Source organism: Pipra filicauda, unplaced genomic scaffold, assembly GCF_003945595.2.
Source record: "Pipra filicauda isolate LSUMZ 115617 unplaced genomic scaffold, ASM394559v2 scaffold48_size3843733_pilon, whole genome shotgun sequence".
NCBI lineage: Eukaryota > Metazoa > Chordata > Aves > Passeriformes > Pipridae > Pipra > Pipra filicauda.
Genome location: NW_024104631.1, coordinates 2,024,725 through 2,037,602, shown reverse-complemented (window position 1 = coordinate 2,037,602; position 12,878 = coordinate 2,024,725). Strand labels below are relative to the sequence as shown.

Genomic DNA, 12,878 nt, shown 5'->3' with positions numbered 1-12,878 from the left:
CTGCTCTTTTTAAACTTTTTTTTTTTACAGACCCTTCCCCCCCCCCCCCCCCCCCCGCCCTTGGAGAGCAGAAATTTTGTAATTTGAGGTTCTTTGTCCCTCTCCTCACCTTCTAACATCTGAAATTCCAGATTCAGGCTTCCAGTGCTAACTAGAACCTCATAAATGTATATACAGCAGTGGAGGAGACAATGTTCTGAAAAATGTCTTTAAAAACATTTACTTGGAAAACCCACTAAACATGCAATAATGAGTAGCATTTTTAGTCCTTATTCTCATGTAGAATGTTTTGCTAGAGTACTCTGTTTTATATAAAATTCGCTTGACAGTTTTCTTTCACATATAAACTGTATTATAATTTAGGGTGTAATCAAACTGAATATCATTCTTAATGACTCCAGAATATCTTTGATCATTGCAAAGAAGCAACCATCCCTATAAGTGTTGCATTTGTCTCACAGTACTTTCTGTACTTTATCCAGTTTGGAGCTGAAATCATTCTTGGTATTGTGCAATTAAATCTGTGTGTGCTCTTGAGAGATCCTGTTTTCAGTCACTGACCCATTATCTGACATTTAGCACTTAAAGGTAAGTCATTTTGCTACTGCAAAATTCTGTATGTTCTACTAAAAAACCTAAATGCCAGTTTTGACAAGTTCAGTTAAAACGAAGTTGGAGGTTTTTTAAATAGATTATAAGTAAGTAGAATAGAAACAGAGTTTTCCTTAAACTAGACTGTTACAGTCCTGAGCACTGAATGAAATACTGGATTTAATAACAAAGATTTATCTTTTTTAAAAGCTAATGATATTGGGAAAGTCTTGTTCTTTAGTTTTACTGACTTTTCCAAATGTGAGAAAACTGTTCCATTTCTAACTTTAGTAGATCGACCTCTAAAATAATTAGAAATTTGTTAATGACTGGAATTCCATGAATACCTTAACTTAGTGTAATACCTCTGCATTTGTATATATGCACCTAAATCTGGTTTTAATACCTTAATAGTCGCTGCAGCAGAACTGACTTACTAATTCCAGAATTTGTGATGAAATTGTGCAAGTTCTGTTGTTGTTTCTCAAAGAACAGTGAATTTTAGAAATTTTACTTAACTCTCGCTTGTTTCAGCTTTGACAATCTTGAAATCACAATACTTGCTCTAGTTTTGTTAGCTCTCACTGTATCGGTTTAACTGTAGCACTTAGTTTCAGGGCCTAAGAGAGACAGAAATCTAGTTTTGGTGGTTACTCTGCTGAAACAGAAAACAAAAAAGTAAATTATATTTTATTTTACTGATTTTTTGGGAGGACAATGTCCTGAGGATAAATACACCGAAAGAAATGGGAGTGCTGCTTTTATTTGATGAGGGCATCAGTTAGGATCACCATGTGAATAATAAGGAAAAAGTTTAGAGAAGAGTGTGTCTCTGTGTGTGTCTGTGTGTGTGTGTTTTGGAAGGTAGGGGTGTTTGGTGGCAAGGGTGATTGATGAAGAAAGGAAAGTGAGCAATGATTAAAAGTAACAAGTGGAAAGTAGTAGTGAATTGAGATAAGCAGAAAAAAGCATGTCATTGTTCACCATCTCATTGACCTAGGAGCTTGAGTCTGTACACATTCCATATGCATGTAATGTTTTATTACCTGAGAACCTGAATAGATTCTGTGTAATTAAAAATGTTGGATTGATTATTTTTTTTTTTTGTTTGTTTCAATTGGGTAATCTGGGAAAAAGTGTGTTTGGAGAGATACGACATGACTGACATAGCGGTCAACTGAAGAAATGTTTGAACAACCACATATTATCAGCAGTATTCAATAAATAAAGAGGATGTATTACTTCGTGTAGGATTTAAAATAGTATTTCTCTTTTCATCAGTTTTTAAGCTTTGCAAGCTTTTCACTTTGCTTTGAATAAATACCATGTTTTGGGATGAGTAGCTATTCTGTAGCACCTAATTTAGTGTGTGTAGATGAAGTGGTACAATACTTGTTTTGAATCGTTCTGTCCTTCCTTCACTATATAATTATTAGAAATTGTCATTCCTAGGGAACGAAGTATAGTTAATTTAAAAATAAATAAATAAAGACTTCCATATAGTTGACATAAAATTTATATTTGTTTTTCCATCTTCAGTATGCAGATTTGGTTCACCTTGGCATATTGCATCTGCAACCAGATTCAGGTTTATTTAATGAAACTGCTGACTAGCTACTAATTTGGAACCTTTTGAAATTTTCACTAGGAGCTGGTCTGCCTGATTCTTCAACAGTCTTTTGATTTAGCTTACTCTTAGTCGCTGTTTCAGTGATTGTTGCCACCTAACATTTTTATGCTTTGCAGTTTCAGAATGGCAAACTGGTAGGTAATAAAGCAGTGATGTCTCTTTCTTGCATGCTAGTACCACATCTGAAATGTTGTAGGTAGCTAATTGCTTGCTCGATTTTAATTGTTCTGCTTCAAAAGGTCCCCTTGGGACAGTTCTTCGAATTTATCTGTAGGGTATGTGCACAGGAAAGACAGCAGTGTCTTGGGGCACAAATATAAAAATATTTTGATCCTGGGGTAGTTTTTTTCAAACAGAGCCACTGACAGCAGAGTTCAGTAATGAAGTATCTTTCTATTGCTAATACGTTTAAAAAAGAAAGTCTATACAGCGTGTGTGAGAAAAAACTAATTCCAGCAATCAACGCAGGAATATCTATCTACATGAAAAATTATGAGTCTCATTTATGAATACCTGGCCCATACAATCTTGTAGTGGTGTTGTATTTCAGGTATCCAATTATGATGAATGATATTTGATCCTATTATTATAATTTATTATTTCAACCTAGAGAAGCAAAACTCGATGGTAGGGTGGGATCCTCAGGAGTTACCAACTCTGGCCAAACTATGTTTGGTTCGAAGTCACTGAGAGTTTCACTGTTGATTTTTGTGGGAGCTGGGTTAGGTCACTGCACAGTACTTTTGAAATCCCACCTCTAACTATTTCTGAGTTGAGTGTGTGATTATTTCCTCGCAGGGAGGAGTCCATCACCACAGCCTTCCAAAAACACAGGTGACATGCATCGGTCAAAATACCAAATTCCAGTAACTCGAACCATCTCCTGCCTCAGAAGCTTTATTAATAAGGTTATCAGGCTGATGCTGAGCACTTGTGAGCGCAGTAGTGAAAAGTGCGCTGTGGGCTTCACTGGAAATTGTAAATGCTGAAGATGCCCAGGATCAGGCTTTGGATGAGCCATTCAGTACCATGTGTGGTCTCTCACAGGCTAGTTTCGTGATTGCTTTCAGTAGTTGGAACTAGCCAACCATGACAAAAAAAGAACACTGTGGGTCTTAAACTTGTCCTGGTGCTACTTCTGCTTTTAAAGTGAACATTATCTGAAAGTCCCTCTACACTCAGCCTGTGAAAAGCACTCAGCATGTGCCATAGCTTCTGAAATCTGCAGAACAACTTGCTGGAGGAGCGAACCTTCTGGCATACTGTGCTCCAGAGCTAGCCTATCTCCTACCCTCAATTTTCAGTTTTTCAATGGCATGGAGTTGCGGAAAGAATAGCATGTAAATTTACTTTCGGGTCACAGGCCCTCATTTTACTGGAGTGACTCACTTGAAGTGATATTAGTGTCCGAGGTAAACCTCTCAGATGTGTCATACAAGGTGCTTATTATCGTAATTAATCTGTCACAATATAATTCTCATCCTTGGCTCAGCAGCGTATCAATATATGTATTACTGCTACATTGTCTTTCTAAATGAATGTGTCTGTGCAAGCTGTTGTGCATCAACCTGTGGCTGTGGAGCCATCCTGGTTTCCTACAACAGGCATCCCTTTTCCTCATACAAGGCAAGAGGGACTGTTGCTTGCTGATGGTGTTGCTTCTGGCCACAGGCTGCTTTGGCTTCCAAACTGACTTCATTCTTATTCTCTCCCCTTGGCTGCATTTTGCCATGCAGCTCTCATGCAGAATGCCACATGTGCTGTCCCTGGCTTGATGCTGTCCTGATGGCGCCTTCTCCCTCCTCAGGCACTGCTGCTTCTTCGTCTCATGCTAAGCATTGTCTGCAGAGCCTTCCCCACTCTGACTCTGCCTTCCCCAAACCAGAAGGCCATAGACAGAGGCAATTCTCTGGCTGTGGCATGCTGGAGGTGGACTGTGAGGAAGACTGGTAAAGCATGTTGGGGACAGGGGAGGCTCTTAAATCTGTGTGGCTATGAAGAAGATACTGTCTTGAAGGGGTTCTACTGGGTTGAGAAAATAATTGGTGCCATGTGTAAGCGGTGATGAAGAGATGGGGTAGAGGTATCACCACAGCCTTTCTGACATAGTGATGAAGTTCATGCATCTTGCAGAGGATTAACATGGTGATGTTTCCTGGTGCAGGAGTCAGGATCTCTTATAAAAGGGATTGCTCTTTGGTGTGAGATAGCAAGTGAAGAAGCCAAGTGTGTGTAGGGGAAATAAAGAGGGCTTTCTGAGCCAGCAAAGCAAAGGTGTTGGAGGCAGTGCTGCCTCAGGTAGCCATCACACTCGAGCAGTGAAAATTCCTCCCCTCCTCCCAGCTGGCAGACGAAATGCCTGGTAGGTACATGTTGTGTTCCACCTCGTTGGCAAAGGATCTCTTGTAGATAAAGGTGTGACGTTACATGTGTGGTGTTGAACATGTGGGGTTATTACAGGGGTGTGCATTGTTACAAAAAGGTAAGGTAAGGTGCGATTTATAGTCACCCTTTTGCTTGAATTCTTATCTTTACAAGTGCATCTGAGAATCTGTAACTCTGCATCTGAGATAATTCTAAAGAGTTCCAGTGAATGGTTTAGTTTTTGTGTGACTGAGCTGCAAGTTGTATTCTTGGAAGTCCTATTTGAGAAGTCAGCTAAATATGCTTTCAGAAGTGTTCTGTTTCTTAACAGTCATAGGAGCAAAGCAAGCTTTGAAAATAAAATGACAGTTAAAATGAACGTTGACAATGCAAAGCAGTAGAATATGAGTATAGTGTTGTTTTAAATATACCCAGTAACATTTTTTAATGCATCAGAAATGGTTACCTAACTTCCCTAATTGATCTTGTAACTTATGATAGCTGACTAAGAAAGACAGGCTAACATTGTGGAAGAAAAGTATGAGTTTTATGGTTGTCCTTCTTGAAGATTCCCCCCCCCCCTAAAAAAAGAAGACAAAATCCATACCACAAACATGTTTCTTCTTTGAAATGCATTTTGTTTGGTTTATCATCTTTAAAGAAAAATTATTGCATGGGATCAAAAGAAGCATCTATTCAGAGAAAGGAGAGGGCAGGAGAACATGTAACTTAGTTTTACTAGAAATGTTAGAGCAATTATATTTTCAGAAGGAGGTTTAGACCTTTTTAGTAAAGATGCTTCTGTTTTAAAAAGCTCACTATTTGGTCTTGGGAGAAGAATGACTAAGCACTGTGTGCTGGTGTCTTAGCAACAAAGGTGATGTGAAAAGAAGTGGTTTAAAATCTGACTGTATAGAGACAATCTATGCATGTGTAAATGATAGTGTTGCTGCCTAAAAGTCATTAATATTGCATCAGTCTAGAGCAGGACTTGTCCCTGAGTAGATAAATGTGTTTAACCTGAATCTTTTCTTCTCATGCCTTTTTGCTACTTCTTACAGGGAATGAAGTATCTGTGCATTCCTGCTGCTGACTCACCCTCGCAGAACTTGTAAGTTTTCTTTAAAAATAAATCACAAAACCCCAGAAATCCCCTAAGTACTGTGATGCCTGTTTTACACTTTGCTGAAAGATTTGATTACACAAATGTGGTTTTCCATCACTTAAGAAAAAACAGTAACACTTTATTTCAGCCTCCTTTTTGTGTGTAAGGTTTGTAGGAATCTCAGTTTGTAAACACTTTTCATTTGTGGCCTTAAACTTCAGGAATTCCCTAGTGAATCTGCTCCTAATTCAGTGCCAGTTTATTCTAGCCACTGTTTTTGTAAGTCTTTTTGCTTGGCTCCTCGTTTTTGTTTGTGCTATCTCCAGCCATTAACAAAAAGAAAATATTTGAAAGAGGTGTGAAGCCTGGTGCTTCAAGGGCTGAAATAAATTCCTCACAGTGAGCCTCCAAAACAAAGTCCCAGTGTGCAAACTACCCCTGCAACTATCTGCTCTGGACTTCTTGAACCTGCCTCAGAAGTCCCTGCTGCCCTTAGTAGTTAAGCTGGCATGGCAGGGAGTTTCTGCCCTGCAGTGATTCTTACCTTGAGGATATATGTACCGCAACTAGGGTGTCCCAGCTTTGCTCTTTCTCATCCCTGCTAACGTTCACATAATGCTCATTTCTTTCCCTTGGTTTTAATTGAGCATAGCAAGTCTTGATTCCAAGGAGAAACCAAAACAAGAGAACTTGAATGGTGACCAGCTCTTTCTTCTAGAGCTCACTGTTTATTTTTGGGGAGAGGTGAGGGGGGTTTCAGCCACATCCTGCTACCAAGTTTTGTAGAGAAACAAGTAGTTGAAAGAGGCCTGGTAGGTACGGAAGGAAATGCAGCACTGCTTTTCTCTCATATCACAGCAGTATTCCGGCTCATGCTTTCGGGGGATATTTTTAGAGTACGTGTTTCTCATAATCTAGAAAGATTCCAGTGTGGCACTTGATGTGTGATGATTTGCCTTTTCATTCTGCATTTCTGTCATGATTTTAGGGTAAGGGGAAAAAAAAAGGCACCACACCCTTACCCCCAATAAAAACACCCAAACCCTTAAATTTCAAGACAGGTCTGTAGTGAGAAGGCAGATAGCTAACTGCCTTTGTCATGGACAGCTTCCATGGCCTTAATATTCAAAATTAATAAAAATAAGTAAACGTAAAAAAAAAATCCTTATGAGAAGGAAAACAAATATGAAATTAGAGGGAAACATTCACATGTTGGCATTTTGAGGTCTGTGACATTTCTGAAAATGTTTTGCCAATCTGCTTCCTTTGTTAGAGATGTGGATTGATTGGGAATAGAAAGAGAAAGGATGGCATTTATTATGAATGTTAATCAGTGTACAATTCAGCTCCTCTCTCACTATTAAATATCAAGGAGTTACATTGAAAAACCTCCTGTGTTTGAGCTGTCTGGCGCAGTACCAAGGCTCTTAAAGCTTCAGTAAGAAGATAGAATATTTGCATGAGTATTGTTTCTGTTACGCTGCAGGCATCTAAAATACTTGCTTTGGTATCAGGTGGTTGCAAGCAAACGTCATTACTTCTAATACTGATACATTCTATCACTTAAAATAAAACTTGATGAGTAACCTATTTTTCTTTTTTTTGTTGCTTTATACAGTCCAGGTCTTCAAGTCAAATCAAATCATGATGCTCCCAAATAGCAACGTTGCTTGCTTTGCACATACAGTCTTCTGAAAGCAAGAGGAAGCTGCCTTTGTTCAGCCTGTGAGGACTGGGCACAGTCTTATCTAGGAGGGGTTAACCATATTGCCTGTGCCCACTGTGCAGGGAGGGATAGCTGGGGAACAGGAAAGGGAATTGCTCCCTCTGCAACATCTTTTGCATATCTACCCTTTTCTTTCGGAAAAAGGGATTCTGCTGGTGTCAGGAAAAAACCCAAACAACTGAAGCAGCATCCTGTATTGCAGGTCCATGTGTTCTCTTAGCAGTGGTTGACAGGCATAACTGACCAGATACACACTGCTGTTTCCCAATAGCAAGCTTGTCAGAAGCTTTGCTAATACTTTGCTAGCAGGTTGATGAGGTCCAGCTGGAAGCCTTTACCCACTGAATTTTGGGACTGTGAGCTCTTAATGCACTTCAGCATAGTTTTTGTGAAGGAAACTTCTGGGTTTTTATGTGTATAATGCACATTTACTCCTAGTAAGCTTGTTTAGTGGAGTTCTCTTCCTCAGAAGGATGAATTGCCAGGGAAATACAGCAGGGATTCCCCTGTTAGCATGTGAATGTCCACTGAAGCGTCTCAAAAGCTTGATTCTACTCCCTTGTTCTGCCCCTACCAAGCACAGGAAGCAAGTAGTTGCTTTTGAGACTCAAGGTGTTTCCTAGATGTTATAAATCAGTGTTTTCCCAGTCTGTGAAAATTTTACCTTGGGCCAGTGGCTGCTCCAGAAATGTCATCTCCTGTAGAACTTGTCGCTAAGATGTAAATTCTGTAGAAATTAAATCTTCCCTTCCTGCCCTGTTCCAGTTAATTGTCTTCAGCTTCACTTTTCTAAGGAATTAACCTCCAACAGTCAGGCAATTAGTGGTGATAATACAGAAGCTAGATGACCTATTAAGAGAAGGAAATTTTGGTGGATTTTTGTTGCATTTAGGTTACCAAAGGAAAGAAACATCGAGATGATTTGTCCCATCTGATTTGGATGCTCTCTTTTTAACCTTCATAAATACTTGTAAAAGTCCGACTAGCAACAAATGAAAATAAGCTCTGGCATCATAGCTCTGCGCTCGGTCTAGTTTTGGATTATGCAGCATGCTAATGTGTAAGTTTAGGTAACCTTTACAGCATGCTGGTAGGGGCATTGTACTGGTGGTTCTTCCTGTGGTGTTTTCCCACTGTGAAGATGATGCAGTTCAGGATGTGTTAAGATGGGAGATGTGAAAGCCAGATATCATGTAATAAATTGTCCTGAAGTCCAACAAATAGGCTGCAAATCAACACATTTGTCAAGTGCTTTCCTGTTAGAGATGGTAATCAACTGTTTTGTGGTTAATGTAAGACTTGACATTCTTCTTTGTGTCTGGCATTTGCCACACAGCTAACTGGTCCTCAGTCTTAGTTTTCATGTAAATATGGTTTTACCATAACTTTGAAAATGAGTTTAGGCAACTGTGTCTGCTGGCTCCAGAAGAGTCCCTGATGCTATAGGGTTGTGGAGGAGTACATTTCTCCTCTTCTCTGATTCAAGGTGAGGAGGGGCTGTGGTTCTACAGAACAGCACTAATTCTAAATGTGACTATTTGTCTTCTTGTTTTCATGAATGCCTGTAAACACACTTGACAGTGTTTCAGCAGCCCGAGCATCAGCAATAAGAAAGGGCAAAAAAACATGAGTGGATGTAGTTCACTATGTTTAATACCTTGCAAAGGTGTTATGCTCAGTCACAGATATTTTTCAAATCAAAGCACTGAAATGTCTAACTAAAACTTGTGCTAGACCACTGAAGCGAATTCACTGGTGCTTGAAGCTGCCCTCATGGCCAGATTTTCTAGAGAGAAAGAGAAAAGACGGATGTCTGAGAAGATTGGGATGTTGTCAATACAGACCTAACCAAGTTGCATTTGACTGAATTCTTTCAGTCTCAGCTAAGTGCTCCTTCTTTGTGCAATAGCAATGCTTCTTGCACACACAGACAGACATCTCCTTTGTCCCCTGAGTTCGTTTATGTGAAGCCTCTTGTGCTCCCCTGGCAGACCTGAGCACCATGATTTGTTAGAACTCAGCCAGTGAAAGTGTTTTGGAGTGGCAGTCTGAGTACAAATGCATTTGTAAGGCTTTGTCTGTCTTCACTAATCCCACATACTTCATCTGTCCCTTGAGAAACATAAAACCCTGAGTTGCCATGCTGTCCTAAAGCTTGGGATTGCGTGGTGCCTAGAGATTTTCCAAGTAAGTTGCTCAGATCTTCTCCAGCTATGCTCTCCATGTTGTATCCAGTGATGCAGGGGCTGCCTTGGAGAGGGAGTCCTGGGCTTTGGGATCCCTGTTTTGTGATATCGCAGCTTTAGGTATCATTGCCTTTGCAAGTTCCACAGGCAGTGTCACTATTGCATCAGTGTTGTCCTCCAGGTCTTGAGTGTTTATAGTAGCAGCAGCTGCACTGTTAGGCAGGAAAGGGAGCTTCCTTTTATGTGGGCATTCCTGATTTTTGTGTGGCTGCTGGTGCTGGGCTGAGGTTTTTTTGTTTTACCCTTGTGGTATAATATTCACCCAGAGAGGGGAAACATCTTGAATGCAGGACGTTGTGTTTCATGGGTGTTGAGCGCAATATGCTTTCACGTTTGCCTTTGCTAATAAGCCTGGTAATGACTGCCCCTTAAGAACCTCTTTCCTCTGTCCACATTGCTCACATTGCTACTGCTTGTGAGCTTGAATTGCAAGAGCACTCAAAGGCCACAGTGACTTCCAGCTCTGTTGAACTAAGGTGCTGCTTGCACCTGCAATAAAACTGCAGGCAGTGCCAAAGGCTTTGCAGTCAGAATGGCAGGGTGAGCAACTTGTGACTCGGATGCAAAGCAGTGCTGCATGCTTACTGAGGTGATGACAGCTGCCCAGTTATTATCCTTCAGACTTGTCCCACTTAAAATGAAGGAGCACTTGTAAAGGATAATGAGATTACACACCTTAAGGTTTGTAAACTGAGTCTTCTCTACATTTTCTCCTCTGTTGCTTTAAAAAAGGTAGGCTGTATGCAGGGATTGGCTGACACCCTGAATAAGGGCAGGCAGAAGAAGTACTGCTGTCCGAGAGGAGAAAATTGGAAGGACCTGAAGAAGCCAGGGCTTGAATTGAGCATTTTTTCATAGCAGGGACAACAGGGAGAGATTTCATGTTGCAAAGAAGAAAGGCCTAACATTTGGATGTGTTCTAGCACATGGTTTGAAGGAGGAGGTAAAGTCAAAGTTAAGTGTGTGTTTGGGCAACGAGTAGTCTCTCTTCGTGAGAGACAATATGAGAACTATTTGTGTAGTTGTGCTGAGATCCATCTGACATCTGGGCATATGTGCAGACCCGTGAGGTCAAGTCGCTAGTTTAAAGAGGAATAAAACACAAACCGAAATACAGATTTGACAGTCATCAGAATAAAGTGTTTGTTAATGTTATCACACTGTAGTGCCTAAAATACTGGTTTCTTATTCAGGTAGAGTGGAGAATAGCTATGCCAGTGAGTTTTGTGTTTCATTGGCAGACACTAACTTTTACTTTGTATGACCTGTGTTCAGTTCTGAATTCTAGAAACATTGTTGAGCTTTCAGATATATTTCTCTCTTTCTAAGTAGTGATTTTACTAAATAGATCACTTTCTTTATTCCCCTTCTGCTTTTGTTTTCAGAGCAAGGCATTTCAGAGAGAGCATCAAATTTATCCATGAGTGCCGGCTCACAGGTGAAGGCTGCTTAGTTCATTGGTATGTATACACTTCCTACAAAAAAATTTTAAGGGTTTCTCTACCTTGATTTGAATGCTCGTAATTTTAATAAGTTAGTGAAATGCTCCCTTTATTCAAAGAGCCTCAGAAGATTTGCAAATGCTATTAAAACCTCATGCTAGGATTTTTGAGTCTCTGGAGTGGGCAGCTGCCTAGAAAGAAAAGGAACCCAAGAAATTTTTCTTGACCATCTCTTATCAAACATTTTTGTAGGATTAATTTGACTAGGAATGTGTTGACTGAAGACATATTATTTATTTCCCGTTATTTTAATTGCTGTATTTCTAAATGTTATTTCCATAATCCTAATAATTTGATTAGTTTCTCTAACAGCTATTTTGAAAACTTCAGAATTGTTAAAAAAATCTCCTCTGAAGATAAATTGAACTTTTTTCCTCTTTTTTTTTGTCTTTAAACTGCTGAAGCATTTAAATGTTGCATTTGTTAATAGCAAGTATCTGATTGGAGATATGCTCCCGGGACTGTAGAGAATAGAAAAGGAAATCCCACCCTGGGGTTTTTTCTTGTTAACTGCTATTGGTTGTAGTCTTTGTGTTGTATGTCCAAGTGACATATCTGAGTCTATATCTGGAACCAGAGTCATCTTGTGATTTGAACACTGGTCTTATACACAGGCCTTGAGCATAAATCCTCACTTTGCTATTGACTTATGATAGGGCATGAGCCATTTGGTCAGTCTTGGTGTATGGGAAATAGGAATAAGTAGTTTGAATTCTGATGGGATTTTGAAAAACATATATTTAAATTTGTGAAGATTTCAGAAACATAAAATGTTTTTGACATGCCAAGTGAAAGAGTCTGTAACTCTTTTTACTCTGGTAAATGTAACTCAAACACATTTTTTATACTCACAGTAGTAAAAGTTCCGAGTTTGTCCAGTGCTGTCCAACCAGGCATAATGAACGATTCTTACTCTATCCCAGCATTTCATATGGGGAAACTGGAGTCCTGAGAGTTGAAGGTGCACAGTTGCAATGGATAGCAGAAAGAGGAACTCAAGCAACCAGACACATGTACTTTTTAACGGTTCAGTTAAAGTTCATTTTGGCCCCATGAAATTGAAGCCTTTATTCATGATGGAGAAGGAGCAGTATTATTTCACTGCTCTGATCTATATAAGCAGAAGAAAGTGGGTGACTTATTTCTGCCTTATTAAGAACCAAATCTAACTTAAAATGTCTGCATTGTCCCCTGCTTTTGTGAAGACTTCGTGTTTATTTCTTCCTTTTCAGTCTCTCATGAATTACCACTCAGAATCCACTTTCTCAATCATGTTGTAGATTCGTTCTGCTACATTTGAAAAAGCAACGCCAAAACTATATAACTCAAATATTTTAATATTTCTTCCTTGTGGCAAGCAACACAGCACTCTGCTGTGATGTTGAGAAATGGTGCTTTTAACTGTGACAGATGAAGTATAGTACTGCTTCAGTGTATTGCACCTCATTTTTTGTGCAGCCTTGCAGGTGTCTCCAGGAGTGTAACACTGGTGGTTGCCTACATCATGACCATCACAGACTTTGGTTGGGAAGATGCACTGTCTGTTGTCCGCGCAGCGAGATCCTGTGCCAATCCAAACATGGGCTTCCAGAGACAGCTACAGGAGTTTGAAAAACATGATGTTGATCAGGTAAATGAACTACAAACAAGAGTTGTGAAACACAGCTCCAAGTCAGATCATGGGCTACTTTTCATTAGTTTGTGGTCTCTGTGG

The 12,878-nt window shown here is 39.7% G+C and overlaps 1 protein-coding gene across 2 annotated transcripts in view; it reads left to right on the top strand.

The window, feature by feature from the left end:
- DUSP22 (dual specificity phosphatase 22) overlaps positions 1-12,878 on the top strand; it is a 43,165-nt gene that overhangs the window by 23,651 nt on the left and 6,636 nt on the right. For both annotated transcript variants that reach the window (XM_027727959.2, XM_027727958.2), the window contains exons 4-6: positions 5,647-5,696; positions 11,048-11,122; positions 12,623-12,794. In XM_027727959.2, coding sequence (XP_027583760.1) covers positions 5,647-5,696; positions 11,048-11,122; positions 12,623-12,794 — 297 coding nt within the window. The remainder of the gene's footprint in view (positions 1-5,646; positions 5,697-11,047; positions 11,123-12,622; positions 12,795-12,878) is intronic.